The sequence below is a fragment of the Mustelus asterias genome, chromosome 15 (assembly GCF_964213995.1).
Source record: "Mustelus asterias chromosome 15, sMusAst1.hap1.1, whole genome shotgun sequence".
NCBI classification, from domain to species: domain Eukaryota; kingdom Metazoa; phylum Chordata; class Chondrichthyes; order Carcharhiniformes; family Triakidae; genus Mustelus; species Mustelus asterias.
The window spans coordinates 11,050,594-11,067,522 of record NC_135815.1 but is presented as its reverse complement, the minus strand read 5'-3'; the positions used below and the strand labels follow the sequence as shown (position 1 = coordinate 11,067,522).

The following is a 16,929-nucleotide window of genomic DNA, read 5'->3' as shown; positions in this document are numbered from 1 at the left end:
GGAAGATTTCCTCGGATTGCTATTTCCGGTGAAATGGTAAATGTGTTCGTTTAGAATGGGTTTGATAGGAATGGAAACTGTAACAACATTGGAGGTGGAAGGTGAAGGAGCAAAGGGTCACTGGATTAGCCCCGGGGATCTGGGGGTCGTCTTATAATGAAAGGTTAAGTAAATTGTGCTTATATTCTCTGGACTTTAGACAAGGAGAGGATTGCATTGAAAGCTACAGAAGTTCTGAGGGTGTTTGATAGGGTGGGCTCGGAGATGTTTCCGCTGGTCGGGGAATATAAAACATCGGGGAGGGGGGAGGGGGCATCGTCTCAGGATAAGGGGCTGATCATTTAGGATTGAAATCAGGAGGAATTACTTTGCATAAAGGGTTGTGAATCTTTGGAATTCTTTAGCCCAGAGTGTTCTGGATGCTCCATCACTGAATATATTTAAGACTGGAATAGACAGATATTTGGTCTCTCGGGTCGCTGCAATACAATTTGTGCTGCCAGTAAGATTTCGGTAAATGATAACAGCGTGAGTAAATCTCTCTCACTGCGTCCACCTGGGCTTCAAAAAGAGACATTCAGCAGATTCCAATCCTTCGAAGATGGTTGGTACTTGGAAGGGGCAAGTCTGTCACCGATGACGGTCGTGAGAGGAGCTATTTAAATATATCACACAACAATTAAGAGTGTTGGCATACATGTATATTTTGCCATTATAGAGCATTGGCACCAATATGTTCACTAAACCTGGTGATGGCAATGAATCTATTGCACCCGTTTCTATCAGGGTGCAGAATGGTCTGACCCTGGGCAGCTTCAGGAATCACTGCTGCTGTCGAAACATTCAACAAACTGTTTAATTCACTTTCACCAGACGGTAAACTTTATTTATTAAATATATTTATATACAGATTGCTCCAAATCAGTGAGCTAGCTGAGTATTTTGTGTTCTGTATAAACACTAAATTATTTGAAATGACAAATTGTGAAATCAAGATTTTTCAAGGCCATTTTTTTCTAAAACTTGATTTGCTTTTTAAACTGTGCACAGTTAAAGGGGCAGCTGCATCGATTTAAAATAAAGAGTACATTTTAATAGTTTAATGATGGAAATGGCCAGTTCTCCGTCAACAGGAATCCAGCTCGTTACACTGGTACGCCAGCAGGGGGAGCACTATCTCCATACTACATTCCAACATAGACATTTGACCCTGACCAATGTTCTGGGGGGATGCTACTGGCTAGAAAACTCTGGTCCTACAAAATTAATTTAATTTTTAAAGCATTTGAGTCCGATCTTTAACATAATTTATTCAGTGATCTCCTTAGGTTTTCCAGTAAAGGACATTAAGAGACAGTAGGACATTCAGCCCATCTTTTTCAACACAGTGAACGGATGAGGAATGTTGTCCCAGGGTTACCTACCTGCTCAGTTTGATATTTTGCCTTTCGAAACCCTGGCTTATATCTGGAGAGTGCATTTTGAAGTGAGTTAACAGCAGGTGGTCACAGCTCAGTCACTGGTGCAGGAAGAAATTTGCCGCTATAATTTAAGTGGGTCAAGCAGCAGGAAAGGGAATTATTCCCTCTGAGGAATTTTTTCAAAGTTTTTAAGTTTAAGTTCATTTATTAATGTCACAAGTAAGCTTACATTAACACTGCAATGAAGTTACTGTGAAAATTCCCTAGCCACCCTCCGGTGCCTGTTCAGGTACACCGAGGGAGAATTTAGCTTGGCCAATGCACCTAACCAGCACGTCTTTCGGACTGTGGGAGGAAACCGGAGCACCCGGAGGAAACCCATGCAGACACGGGGAGAACGTGAAGACTCCGCACAGACAGTGACCCAAGCCAGGAATTGAACCCGAGCCCCCGGCGCTGTGAGGCAGCAGTGCTAAATAACATTACAGCAAGAGAATGGTCACTCTATCGTTCCACCAAGAAGATAGTGCAATGGTGCTCTCATAGGAACATGATATCTTCTGCTCACGATCTATAGCAAAATTGTAAATGGTCAAAGGGTATCCGGGGGGGGGGGGGGGGAGGGGGGGATGTGGAGCTGAGATCACAATCATATCAGCCATGATCCTATCAAATCGCAGAACAGACTGGAGGGGCCGAATGGCCTCCTCCGCTTCCCAATTCATATGTTCAATATAAAACACATTTACAATTTCACTATCAGTAGTGAAGAGAGGAAATCTCGAGTGGCAGACATGTGTGTGTGTACACTGTTGTGTGTGTACACTGTGTTGTGTGTGTACACTGTGTTGTGTGTGTACACTGTGTTGTGTGTGTACACTGTTGTAACTGCCCTTCTCCCAAGTGTGGCCATGTGAGATTAGTGAGTCACGACCCAGGGTAAAGCTACCGGCAGCCGGAAACCGGGTGGAATTGTCAATGAAGAAGGACCACAGTTGCCGCCCGCTGACTGCAGCCGATCTCTCAACCCGTCCGTCTCCCCAGGAGCCACAAGGAATTTCAGGATCAATGATTTCAGCTTCTGTGGAGAGTCCGTCAGAGCGGGATACCGACAGCCACGTGGTCTTGGACAGCCGACTGCCTCAGACAGCTATAGTTTGGTGACATTCTCCTGTGGCTGAAATCCTTCCCTTTGCATTTTCTCCTTGTATCTCAAGTAATCTCTCCTTTTGTCAAAGTACTTTACCTGACGAATGAAGAGTAGAGTCAGTTATAACTTAGCCAATGGCAATGTAGCTCATATGTTAAATATTAATAGGCTTCATTCTTTAATATTTGATTATAGAAGTTGCTGACGTTACTCAGATCTTCTTCAACAAGAACAGGACTCCCCTCTATTACTGTTGAGCCTCGTTACGGTAACACACCACCCAAAGATCAATGTCATCACCAACTATGTAGTGTTTTTTTAAAATTCTTTCGCTGGATGTGGGCGTCACTGGAAAACCAGCATTTATTGTCCATCCTTAATTTGCCCCTTGAACTAAGTAGCTTGCTGGGCCATTTCAGACAGGAATTAAGAGTCAACCACATTGCTGTGGGTGTGGAGTCACGTTTTTTTTTTGACAATCAACAACTGATCAGCTAGCTTTCTAATCTAGATTTTATTGAATGAATTTAAATTCCACCAGCTACCGTGGTGGGATTTGAACCCATGTTGTGCGTTAGTCTGGGGCCTCTGGATTACTAGTCCAGTGTTGTTACCACTACACCACTGTCTCTCTCTCTCTCTCTCTTCCCCCCGCCCCCCCCAATACTCCTCCCACAATAGATTATCACCACTGTTGGCAAAGACTCCTTTCACTATGGAGAGCACAGGACGGTATTTAAACTTAAGTTACTGATTTTTTTCTCTATGTACTTTAGTTTTAAGGAATTTTCATGCTTTCCTTATATTCCTTGTCAGAGGTGATGTAACTGAAACATAAAATTCTGGAGGATAGACGCTGGGAGGCTGTTTCCCCTGCTGGAGAATCTGGAACACAGGATCAATCTAAACAAGAGGGTGGTCTCTTTAGGACTGAGGAGGAGGAAAGCTTTCCTTATTCCGAATCTTTGTAATTCCCTACCCAAAGAGTGGTGGATGCTCAGTCGTTGAGTATCTTCAAGGCGGATATCGATAGGTATCTGGGTAATGAGGATTAAGGGAATATGGGGATAGTGCAGGAAGGTGTTGTTCATGGAATCTCTACAGTACAGAAGGAGGCCATTCGGCCCATCGAGTCTGTACTGACCACAACCCTACCAAGGCCTTATTCCCGTAACCCCATTCTGCTAATCTCCCTGACACTAAGGCGCAATTCAGCATGGCCAATCAACCTAACCCGCACATCTTTCGGACTGTGGGAGGAAATCGGAGCACCCGGAGGAAACCCACTCAGACACAGGGAGAACGTGCAAACTCCACACAGATAGTGACCCAAGGCTGGAATTGAACCCGGGTCCCTGGTGCTGTGAGGCAGCAGTGCTAACCACTGAGCCACCATGCTGTCATTGTTGAGGTGGAACATCAGCCCATGATCTTGATGAAAGCTAGAGCAGGCTCAAAGCACCAAATAACCTAATCCAGCTACTGTTCCTTATCCTTTTACGGTTGGTCTCAGCCATGGCTTTTCAGTCGTTGTGAGTGGATATGTCGCAGTCCGTCACTTCTGGAAGGACTTCTGGAAGGAGCAACGCTCCGAAAGCTAATGGTATTTGCTACCAAATAAACCTGTTGGACTTTAACCTGGTGTTGTTAAAACTCTTACTGTGTTCACCCCAGTCCAACGCCGGCATCCCCACATCATGGCTTCTGGAAGGCAACAGTGAGTTTCTGTGTCCCCCAATTTTCCTGTTTCCCCCTCTCTATTTCCCCCAAACCATCCCAGCCCTGACACTGTGGATGAAGAAGTCTTCTCAATTATAATGGGCATGGCCTTGAGCTGATTGAACAGAGATTTCAGGCCCAACCCTAAACCTCGGAGGTTAAAACTCTGGCATCACAGCACCACCTGCTGGCCAGCAAATTTTAACAAGCAAATTTAATTTTTACCAAAAGGTGGCTAACTCATTAGGTTACAGCAAACGGGATTGTACTTTCAATAATTATAGTATTGTGATCCATAACAACTGTGTTAAAATACCAAACTCACATCCATGAATTAGTTGAATAAAAAATGGAAAATCTGAAGTGAAATTGGAAAGTGTTGCAGACATTTCCACCCAAAATGTTTAGCTGCCTTTTCTCTTGTGGTTACACACTTCCAGCTTGTCTCCTCGCGCTCAGTATTTAATCATTCTAATAAAATGGGTCAGTTTGGACGGGTCAGTCCGACCTTTTGTCAGAATGACCAAATTAGAGTGAGTCAAGGGAGTTAATAGCAGGGGCGCTGGCAATAATTTTCAATAAGAGTTTTAACAACACCAGGTTAAAGTCCAACAGGTTTATGTGTTTACCCCAGTCCAACGCCGGCATCTCCACATAATAATTTTCAATCCCTCTCTAAGTCACAGGAGAAGTGCTGGAGGACTGGAGGACAGTCAACGTGGTAACATTATTCAAGCAGGGAGGAAGGGATAATCCAGGAAACTACAGGCCAGTCAGTCAAACCTCAGGTGGTGGGGAAACTATTGGAAGCAATTCTGAGAAACAGAGTTAGTTTGCATTTGGAGAGGCAGAGATTAATCAAGAACAGTCAGCGTGGTTTTGTTAAGGGGAAGTCATGTCTTGACCAACTTGATTGAATCTTTAGAAGAGATGACCAGATGTGCACAGAATCATAGAATCCCATCGGGTCTGCACCGACCACAATGTATAGATGCATTTGATATAGTCTTCTTGGACTTTAGCAAGGCTTTTGACAAGGTCCCACATGGGAGACGGTTAGTGAAGGTAAGAACCCATGAGATCCAAGGAAATTTGGCAAACTGGGATCCAGAATCGGCTGAGTGGCAGGAAGCAGAGGGTGTTTGGTCGTGGGGTGTTTTCCAGACGGAAGACTGTGTCCAGTGGGGTCCCACAGGGATCAGTGTTGGGGCCCTTGCTGTTTGTGGTTTATATAAATAATTTAGGTTTGAATGTAGGGGGGGGGGGGGTTGATCAGTAAGTTCACTGATGATATGAAAATTGGTAGGGTGGTAAATAGTGAGGAGGATAGTTTAAATGACAGGAGGGTATAGACGGCTTGGTCAGATGGGCTGATCAGTGGCAAATGGAATTCAATCCAGATACGTGTGAGGTGATGCACTTGGGCAGGACAAACAAGACAAGGGAATACATGATGAACGCCAGGACCCTGGGAAGCACTGAAGATCAGATAGACAAAAACAAAAAATGCTGGAAAATCTCAGCGGGTCTGACAGCATCTGTGGAGAGAAAATAGAGCCAACATTTCGAGTCTGGATGACCCTTCATCGGAGTTCAGAAGATCAGAGGGACCTTGGTGTGCATGTACACCGGTCCCTTAAGGCAGCAGGACAAGTGAAGTGGTCAGAAGGCGCATGGTATACTTGCCATTATTAGCCGAGGCATAGAGATTAACAGCAGGGAGGTTATGCTGAAACTATATAAAATGTTGGTTAGGCCACAGCTGGAGTGTTAGTGAGCAGTTCTGGAATCCACATTATAGGAGGGATGTGATGCAGAGGAGATTTACCAGGATACTGTCTGGGCTGGAGTGTTTTAGGAATGAAGAGAGATTGGATAGACTGGGATTGTTTTCCTCTGGAGCAGAGGAGACTGAGGAAGGACAGGATTGAGATGTATAAAATAATGAGGGGCATAGAGGAGACAGGAAGACATTTTTCTGCTTGTTGGAGGGATCAATGACCAAGGGGTTACAGGTTTAAGATAAGGGTCGGGAGGCTGAGAGAGGATGTGAGGCAAAACGTTTTCACCCAGAAGGTGGCGGGAGTCTGGAGCTCACTGTCTGAAAGGGTGGTGGATGCAGAGACCCTCATAACATTTAAGAAGTATTTAGATATGCTCTTGCGATGCCAAGACATACAAGGCTCTGGGCCAAGTGCTGGAAAAGGGGATTAGAATAGTTGGGTGGTTTGTCTTTGACCAGCACAGATGCGATGGACCAAAGGGCCTTTTCCTGTGATATATACCTCTACACTCTATGATTAATTAGCTGTGGGCTCTTGTATATAGATTAAACCCACATTCTCATCAACCTGCACATCTTTCAAGTTGCGAACTGATCTTCTGTTCTGATTTAAGGTTAGTTCCCCCAGTGAGGGGCCAGTGCTGGAAATAACCCCTAAAACTGAATGATGCAGAAATCTCGCTGCAGACCTGTTGCAGTAAAGTGGGAGCAGGTTTATTTGAGTTAGATAGAATAGAATAGAATAGAATCGCTACAGTACAGAAGGAGGCCATTCGGCCCATCGAGCCTGCACTGACTTCAATCCCACCCAAGCCCTATTCCCATGACACCACACATTTACTCTGCTAATGCCCCTGACACTAGGGTCAATTTTAACCTGGCCAATCAACCTAACCCGCACATCTCCGGACCGTGGGAGGAAACCGGAGCACCCGGAGGAAACCCACGCAGACACGGGGAAAACGTGCAAACTCCACGCAGACAGTGACCCGAGGCTGGAATCGAACCCGGGTCCCTGGCACCGCGAGATATGTTAAGATCGGCTGAATCTTAAAAGCTTGTGTTATTACTTAAAAGGAAACACAACCTTGATTTTAATACTCACCCACTGCTGCGGGCAGTTGCCTTCAAATACCGTCCTTAACTTCTGACACTCTGGAGAATCTTTATTGCTCTCATCCAGACACTGCCAGTACCTATCCCTCGCTCCCCAACATGTCTTCCTCTCCTCGGCTGTAGGAGCAGTCATCCTTCCTGAGAAATGATACCTAATTTATATTAATACGGATATAGTTTTAAAGTTCATAAAGTTTATTTATTATCTTAGAAACCCTACAGCACAGAAAGAGGCCATTCGGCCCATCGGGTCTGCACCGACCACAATCCCACCCAGGCCCTACCCCCATATCCCTACAGATTTACCCACCAATCCCTCCAACCCACGCATCCCAGGACACTAAGGGGCAATTTTAGCATGGCCAATCAACCTAACCCGCACATCTTTGGACTGTGGGAGAAAATTGGAGCACCCGGAGGAAACCCATGCAGACACGAGGAGAATGTGCAAACTCCACACAGACAGTGACCCAAGCCGGGAATCGAACCCAGGTCCCTGGAGCTGTGAAGCAGCAGTGCTAACCACTGTGCTACCGTGCCGCAAGTAGTGTCACAAGTAGGCTTACATTAACACTGCAATGAAGTTGTGAAAATCACTGAGTCGCCACACTCTGGCACCTGTTCGGGTACACTGATGCAGTGTTGTCCCAGGGGTTAAGGTGCTAAAATGGGGGAAGGCTAACTTTTAAAAAGTTTATTCATGGGATATGGGCGTCGCTGACTGGCCAGCATTTATTGTCTATGCCTAGTTTCCCGAGGGCAGTTGAGAGTCAACCACATTGCTGTGGCTCTGGAGTCACATGTAGGCTAGACCAGGTAAGGATGGCAGATTTCCTTCCCTAAAGGACATTAGAGAACCAGACGGGCGGCACGGTAGCACAGTGGTTAGCACTGCTGCTTCACAGCTCCAGGGACCTGGGTTCGATTCCCGGCTTGGGTCACTGTCTGTGTGGAGTTTGCACATTCTCCTCGTGTCTGCGTGGGTTTCCTCCAGGTGCTCCGGTTTCCTCCCACAGTCCAAAGATGTGCGGGTTAGGTTGATTGGCCATGCTAAAATTGCCCCTTAGTGTCCTGGGATGCGTAGGTTAGAGGGATTAGTGGGTAAAATATGTAGGGATATGGGGGTAGGGCCTGGGTGGGATTGTGGTCGGTGCAGACCCGATGGGCCGAATGGCCTCTTTCTGTACTGTAGGGTTTCTATGATTTCCGACAATCGGCAATGGTTTCACGGTCATCAGTAGATTCTTAATTCCAATTTTAAAAAAAATTCAAGTCCTGCCATCTGCTATGGCGGGATTCGAACCCGTGTCCCCAGAACATTAGCTGAGTTTCTGGATTAGTAGTCTAGTGATAATACCACTAGGCCATCACCTCCCCTACAACCGGATAAGGCAGGATTTGGAGGCAGTTGTTTGGGAGAGGCTGTTGTTTGGAAGGGGCTGTTTGAAGATAAATCCACATCTGACATGTAGGAGTCTTTTAAGGAGCAGTTGATCAGAGTGCAGGGCAGGCATGTACCCGTGAAAAAGAAAGTCAGGATTCGGGAACTGTGGATGACCAGGGAAATTGCGAGTCCAGTCAAAAAGAAAAAGGATGCACACATAAGATCTCGGCAACTAAGAATAGATGAAGCACTTGAAGAATACAGGGAAAGTAGAAAAGAACTCAAACAGGGAGCAAGGAGGGCAGAAAGGGGTCACAAAATGTCCTTGGCAGGCAGGATTAAGGAGAATCCCAAGGCGTTTCATACATATATTAGGAACAAGAGGGTAGCTAGAGAAAGAGTTGGTCCACTCAAGGACAAAGGAGGGAAATTATAGGTAGAACCAAAGAAAGTGGGTGAGATCCTTAATGAGTACTTTGCATTGGCATTCACAAAGGAGAGGGACACACCGATTGATGGTGTCTCGGTGGGGAATGTAAACGCTTTAGAGCAAGTCATCATTACGAGGGAGGAAGTGTTTGGTGTATTAAAAAGCATTAAGATAGACAAATTCCCAGGGGCAGATGGTATCTATCCCAGATTAGTGAGGGAGACAAAAGAGGAAATTGCTGGGCCTCCAACAGAAATCTGTTTTTCCTCGTTGGCCACTGGTGAGCTCCCAGAGGATTGGAGGATAGCCAACGCTGTCCTGTTATTTCAGAAGGGTAGTAAGAATAACCCGAGTATTTATAGGCCAGTGAGCTTGACGTCAGTGATAGTGAAACTGTTGGAGAAGATTCTTAGGGATAGGATCTATATACATTTGGAACTGAATGGTCTTATTAGCGACGGACAGCATGGTCTTTTACGAGGAAGGTCATGTCTCATTAATTTGATTACATTTTTTGAGGAGGTGACAAAATGATTGACAAGGGAAGGGCTGTGGATGTTGTCTACATGGACTTTAGTAAAGCATTTGACAAGGCCCCTCATGGCAGGCTGGTGCAAAAGGTTAAATCAATGGGCTCAAGGGTGAATTTAGCTAGATGGATTCAGAACTGGCTTTGCCATAAAAGACAGAGGGTAGCGGTGGAAGGGTGTTTTTCTGAATGGAGGTCTGTAACTAGTGGTGTTCACAGTAAGAAGTTTAACAACACCAGGTTAAAGTCCAACAGGTTTATTTGGTAGCAAAAGCCACACAAGCTTTCGGAGCTCCAAGCCCCTTCTTCAGGTGACTTGGGAGTCCTAGTCCAGGATTCTCTAAAGGTAAACTTGCAGGTTGAGTCCGTAATTAAGAAAGCAAATGTAATGTTGTCATTTATCTCAAGAGGCTTGGAATACAAAAGCAGGGATGTACTTCTGAGGCTTTATAAAGCACTGGTTAGGCCCCATTTGGAGTACTGTGAGCAATTTTGGGCCCCACACCTCAGGAAGGACATACTGGCACTGGAGCGGGTCCAGCGGAGATTCACACGGATGATCCCAGGAATGGTAGGCCTGACATACGATGAACGTCTGAGGATCGTGGGATTATATTCATTGGAGTTTAGGAGGTTGAGGGGAGATCTGATAGAAACTTACAAGATAATGAACGGCTTAGATAGGATGGACGTAGGGAAGTTGTTTCCATTAACAGGGGAGACTAGGACGCGGGGGCACAGCCTTAGAATAAAAGGGAGTCACTTTAGAACAGAGATGAGGAGAAATTTCTTCAGCCAGAGAGTGGTGGGTCTGTGGAATTCATTGCCACAGAGGGCTGTGGAGGCCGAGACGTTGAGCGTCTTCAAGACAGAAATTGATAAATTCTTGATTTCTCGAGGAATTAAGGGCTATGGGGAGAGAGCGGGTAAATGGAGTTGAAATCAACCATGATTGAATGGTGGAGTGGACTCGATGGGCCGAATGGCCTTACTTCCGCTCCTATGTCTTATGGTCTTATGGTCTTATGGTGAGTGGGAATTCTGTTCACAAACAGGGCATATAAAGACACAGACTCAATTTACATGAATAATGGTTGGAATGCGAATACTTACAGCTAATCAAGTCTTTAAGAAACAAACAACGTGAGTGGAGAGAGCATCAAGACAGGCTAAAAAGATGTGTATTGTTTCCAGACAAGACAGGCTGTGTCTTTATATGCCCTGTTTGTGAACAGAATTCCCACTCACCTGAAGAAGGGGCTTGGAGCTCCGAAAGCTTGTGTGGCTTTTGCTACCAAATAAACCTGTTGGACTTTAACCTGGTGTTGTTAAACTTCTTACTGTGTTTACCCCAGTCCAGTGCCGGCATCTCCACATCATGACTAGTGGTGTTCCACAGGGATCAGTGCTGGGACCTCTGTTGTTTGTAGTATATATATAAATGACTTGGAAGAAAATGTAGCTGGTCTGATTAGCAAGTTTGTGGATGATACGAAGATTGCTGGAGTTGCAGATAGTGAAGAAGATTGTCAGAGAATACAGCAGGATATAGATAGGCTGGAAAATTGGGTGGACAAGTGTGAGGTGATGCATTTTGGTAGATCCAATTCAGGTGGGAACAATGAAATAAATGGCAGAACCATCAGGAGCACAGACACACAAAGATCTGGGAGTACAGGTCCACAGATCCTTAAAAGTGGCAGCACAGTTGGAAAAGGTGGTGAAGAAAGCATATGACATGCTTGCCTTCATCGGCCGGGGCATAGAGTATAAAAGTTGGCAAATTATGTGACAGTTATATAAAACGTTGGTTAGGCCACATTTGAAATACTGTGTCCAATTCTGGTCGCCACACTATCAGAAGGACGTGAAGGCTTTGGAGAGAGTACAGAAAAGGTTTACCAGGATGTTGCCAGGTATGTTGCCAGGTAGGGGCAACCTGAAAGAAGTTTATAAAATTATGAGGGGCATAGACAAGGTTCCTGTGCTGTACTGTTCTTTGTTCACACCTATGACAGAATTGATTCTTGTTGCAAGTCAAAACATCGTACGTTGGAACTGATTTCCCCACAGGAACAATAGTATAAATGGGGGACCAAAAGAGAAAACGCTGGAAAATCTAATCAGGTCTGGCAGCATCTGTAAGGAGAGAAAAGAGCTGACGTTTCGAGTCCAGATGACCCTTTGTCAAAGCCCAGTAGTATAAATGGAGGATTGGTTGCTGAAGCAAGGCTGGAAATCACGCATGGAGCACCCAGCGCTGTTAAACGCTCTCAGCTCTTGCACAGTAAATTCACTGAAGTGACTGTTGATGTCCACACACCTTGGCACAGGTTCTTCGATTAGTGTGGAGGTTATAATGATGCCATGGTTCACTATCAGTTACCTGTTTAACCTTGAACTTCTTGAACGTTTATTAAATACAACATAAACGTACTGAAAACCCGGCGGTTGTGCCAAAAACATTGTACAGAATAATATACTTGTTTCCTAATAAAGACAGTGCGACCTGTCCATCATACAGGTGAGCGGCGCAGAACACCAATGCACTGGTATGGCGTCGTAAAGTCAAAATCAACATTGTAAAGTCAAAATGGGGTGTCAATTTATAAATGTTGCAAGTGCCATGTGTCACGACTGGAACGTTGCAGAGTCAAGGACTGCCCGTACAGTAAAGGCTTTCTCAAGTGTCTCTGAGGGTTTTATCATTACAGCAACAGAAACCGAGTACAGTTCTTTCTCACTCATTCACAAAACGCTGGCATCGCTGGCAAGGCCAGCATTTATTCCCCATCCCCAGTTGGTCCGGGGAAGGTGGTCATGAGCCACCCTCTTGAACACAACCGAGTGGCTTGCTGGGCCACTTTAGAGGACAGTTAAGAGTCAACCACATTGCTGTGGCTCTGGAGTCACATGTAGGCCAAACCAGGTAAGGACGACAGATTACCTTCCCTAAAGGACATTAGTGAATCAGATGGGTTTTTACAACAATCGATGATGGAATCATAGAATCCTACAGTGCAGAAGGAGGCCATTCGGCCCATCAAGTCTGCACTGACCAATCCCACCCAGGCCCTATTCCCGTAACGCCACATATTTATCCTGCTAATCCCCTGACACGAGGGTCAATTTAGTATGGCCAATCAAACTAACCTGTACATCTTTGGAGTGTGGGAGGAAACCGGAGCACCCGGAGGAAACGTGCACAGACACGGGGAGAATGTGCAAACTCCACACAGACAGTAACCCGAGGCTGGAATTGAACCTGGGATCCTGGCGCTGTGAGGCAGCAGTGCTAACCACTGTGCCACTGTGATAGTTGTCATGGTCACCATTATTTTCCAGATTTATTAATTGAATTTAAATTCCATCATGGTGGGATTTGAACTCCCCTCCCCAGGTCAATAGCCTGGGCCTCTGGATTATTAGTCCAGTGATATCACCACAATGCCACCGTTGCCCCAGGATCAATCCAGCAGCAAGGGCGAGTCCAGGACTCTGATGTAATTCAAATGTCTCCTGGCATCAATGATGCAAACCAAATTTTTCCTTTTAAATAAAATTATTTTCCACCTCGCTTGTTTTCTACTTCCCTCTGCCTTTCCGGAAGCTGCTTTCCTCTCGGAGATTCCCAATGTGACTGTTCTCGCATGTGGAGTGTGCAAAGTGAAGGCTACACAGTTCAACACAGGGACAGAGGGGAGGAGGGACCAGAGACCAGGATGATTGGGCAAGTCAGCTCCAAACCAGTCACATGCACATAACTGGATGTTAAGGCAGAGAGTGAGTTGTGAAGCAGCCTCATGAGGCACTGGCTGATCAAATATCTCCCTTTACTGGTCCACGCACAGGAGAGAAAATAATAATGTGTAATTCAGCAGTGGATTGTCAAAACAGAAAATAAGCTAAATTAGATAAACTGCACACCTACACGCGCAACAGGATAATGAGCAACATTGTCTGATAATAAACAAATTATTTTTTGTTTGGAAAAGGAAGTGAACAGTTTACCACAGCAATGTCAGATTAGCGAGTCACAAATCCCTTTTGTTTATGTAAACTGTTTTTTTCTCGTGTTCCCTATCCAAAGTCAGATCCTTGGCAATTATTGAAGGATCCATGTAAAGTCCATGGATTTTAACGCCAGGTAAAGTGTGCAGGCAGACCCGGAGTCTGCGTGAGCCAGAACAAGGATCCAACCTCATGCTGTTGCATCAATCTGACAAAACATGTTAGGCATCGAGCCAACAGGCCCCTGGTCATAAACATCGGTCCTGTTTATCATAAAGTAGCTGCAGGGGGTCAGTATCTGTACAGTTTGGGTCAGTATCTGTGGGGTTAGGGGGTCAGTATCCGTGGGGTTAGGGGGTCAGTGTCTGTGGGGTTAGGGGGTCAGTGTCTGTGGGGTTAGGGGGTCAGTGTCTGTGGGGTTAGGGGGTCAGTGTCTGTGGGGTTAGGGGGTCAGTGTCTGTGGGGTTAGGGGGTCAGTGTCTGTGGGGTTAGGGGGTCAGTGTCTGTGGGGTTAGGGGGTCAGTGTCTGTGGGGTTAGGGGGTCAGTGTCTGTGGGGTAAGGGGGTCAGTGTCTGTGGGGTAAGGGGGTCAGTGTCTGTGGGGTTAGGGGGTCAGTGTCTGTGGGGTTAGGGGGTCAGTGTCTGTGGGGTTAGGGGGTCAGTGTCTGTGGGGTTAGGGGGTCAGTGTCTGTGGGGTTAGGGGGTCAGTGTCTGTGGGGTTAGGGGGTCAGTGTCTGTGGGGTTAGGGGGTCAGTGTCTGTGGGGGTTAGGGGGTCAGTGTCTGTGGGGGTTAGGCGGTCAGTGTCTGTGGGGTTAGGCGGTCAGTGTCTGTGGGGTTAGGGGTCAGTGTCTGTGGGGTTAGGGGGTCAGTGTCTGTGGGGTTAGGGGGTCAGTGTCTGTGGGGTTAGGGGGTCAGTGTCTGTGGGGGTTAGGCGGTCAGTGTCTGTGGGGTTAGGCGGTCAGTGTCTGTGGGGTTAGGGGTCAGTGTCTGTGGGGTTAGGGGGTCAGTGTCTGTGGGGTTAGGGGGTCAGTGTCTGTGGGGGTTAGGCGGTCAGTGTCTGTGGGGTTAGGCGGTCAGTGTCTGTGGGGTTAGGGGTCAGTGTCTGTGGGGTTAGGGGGTCAGTGTCTGTGGGGTTAGGGGGTCAGTGTCTGTGGGGTTAGGGGGTCAGTGTGTGTGGGGTAGGTGGTCAGTATCTGTGGGGTTAGGGGGTCAGTCTCTGTGGGGTTAGGGGGTCAGTCTCTGTGGGGTTAGGGGGTCAGTCTCTGTGGGGTTAGGGGGTCAGTCTCTGTGGGGTTAGGGGGTCAGTGTGTGTGGGGTAGGTGGTCAGTATCTGTGGGGTTAGGGGGTCAGTCTCTGTGGGGTTAGGGGGTCAGTCTCTGTGGGGTTAGGGGGTCAGTCTCTGTGGGGTTAGGGGGTCAGTCTCTGTGGGGTTAGGGGGTCAGTATCTGTGGGGTTAGGGGGTCAGTATCTGTGGGGTTAGGTGGTCAGTATCTGTGGGGTTAGGGGGTCAGTGTCTGTGGGGTTAGGGGGTCAGTATCTGTGGGGTTAGGGGTCAGTATCTGTGGGGTTAGGGGGTCAGTGTGTGTGGGGTTAGGTGGTCAGTATCTGTGGGGTTAGGGGGTCAGTGTCTGTGGGGTTAGGGGTCAGTATCTGTGGGGTTAGGGGGTCAGTATCTGTGGGGTTAGGGGGTCAGTATCTGTGGGGTTAGGGGGTCAGTGTCTGTGGGGTTAGGGGGTCAGTGTCTGTGGGGTTAGGGGGTCAGTGTCTGTGGGGTTAGGGGGTCAGTATCTGTGGGGTTAGGGGGTCAGTGTCTGTGGGGTTAGGGGGTCAGTGTCTGTGGGGTTAGGGGGTCAGTATCTGTGGGGTTAGGGGGTCAGTGTCTGTGGGGTTAGGGGGTCAGTGTCTGTGGGGTTAGGGGGTCAGTGTCTGTGGGGTTAGGGGGTCAGTGTCTGTGGGGTTAGGGGGTCAGTGTCTGTGGGGTTAGGGGGTCAGTGTCTGTGGGGTTAGGGGGTCAGTGTCTGTGGGGTTAGGGGGTCAGTGTCTGTGGGGGTTACGGGTCAGTATCTGACAGATTGGGGGGCAGGTTTTCGGGGACACAGCTGCGGCCTGGTGCTGGGGACTCCGCTGTTGATTCAACTTAAGTCTGGCCATTACGACCTTTGCTGCCGGGGAGTTGTGACGACATCAAAATCCTTAATCCGATCATATAACAGTGAATAGAATGTGATTTATTTCATTAAAGTTTTACCTCCAGGCTCCTTCCTCCTCCACAACCTTCACTCCCCACTGAGCTAAAAATGGCGGCTACACATCTGCGGGCGACGGTTCCCGGAACTGATGGTCAGGGGAACGGATGTCGATGGGAAGCATTTCCGTGCTGCACGGAACGGTTCCGGATTCCTTGGAATATCACGTGATGCGCCGCCATCTTTTATCAAGGCATTAAATTGCTGGAAGTTACTGACCATGAACTAGGCACATCAACACATAGTTCATACTGCTGTAGGAAAATTACTGAGACTAGAAATTATTCTAGTTTGTGAATTACAAGTTTAGATATGATTGTTTCACATTGATTCATAATTTTCAATATTTGAATTTTCAACTCAAGTGGATACAAATGAATGAGATTATTCACCCTATTTCAGTTGGTCTAATCAAAATAAGATCTATATTTCTCCAACACCTCATTTAATTTACAAATTCATTGAGAACATTTTAACCCTGTAACGACTTCAACGAGGTCCATGAGATTGGTTGGTCTCTTGGAGTATGAGCTCCCTGATTGAGGTAAGGAGTAGCTGCTCTCGTGTGAGAGCCGCTGCTCAGGAATCCGCACCTCCAGCCTTACGACTTCAGGTGGCTGGCGGAGAGGAGGGCCGTGGACGCCGGGGTGACCAGGATCGGGGACGTGCTGGATGGCGGAGGAGCGGGTTGGATGAGCCCCGACGTTCTGGCTGAGCGCGCGGGGGTGACCGTCCGGCGCGCGGCCAAAGCCATCCAAGACCTTAGGACGGTCGTGCTCGGCCCCGAGTGCGCACGCGGTCTGGAGGCGGCGCAGGCGTGCGGTGGGATCCCGCCCAAGCGTTCCCCTGCTCGGACGGAATTTCACATTGGCCCGAAGCCTAGATCTCCCCCCCCGGGTCAGGTGCCCCACTGCATGTGCCGCCTCGCGGAAATGCCCTCCATGCCCTTTTCCACCGCGCGGAGGCATTTCCTGTACGGGCTGCTGCTGCACACCTTTCACTACCGCGTCCTCGCCCGTCGCCCGGATACACCTTGGCGGGCCTTGTTGCCGCCGGGCGGCGGAGGTCCCCAGTGGAGGTCCCTCTACGGAGGGATCTCCCCCAATTATCTCGGGGACCTGGGGTGGAGGGTGCTGCACG

The 16,929-nt window shown here is 47.6% G+C and overlaps 1 protein-coding gene across 3 annotated transcripts; it reads right to left on the bottom strand.

The window, feature by feature from the left end:
* Positions 1–857: 857 nt before the first annotated feature.
* On the bottom strand, positions 858–15,879 carry coa6 (cytochrome c oxidase assembly factor 6). Of its 3 annotated transcripts, none has more exons than XM_078229485.1 (3): positions 15,792–15,879; positions 7,179–7,327; positions 858–2,667 (listed from the first exon to the last, which is right to left on the bottom strand). In XM_078229485.1, the coding sequence occupies exons 2-3, from the start codon at positions 7,320–7,322 to the stop codon at positions 2,572–2,574; spliced, it is 240 nt and encodes a 79-aa protein (XP_078085611.1). In that variant the 5' UTR covers positions 7,323–7,327; positions 15,792–15,879; the 3' UTR covers positions 858–2,571. The 3 variants fall into 3 exon arrangements, with proteins under 3 accessions (XP_078085611.1, XP_078085610.1, XP_078085609.1); XM_078229484.1 differs by having other exon boundaries at positions 7,179–7,341; positions 15,792–15,878; XM_078229483.1 differs by lacking the exon at positions 15,792–15,879 and adding an exon at positions 13,106–13,198.
* Between the last annotated feature and the right edge of the window lie 1,050 nt (positions 15,880–16,929).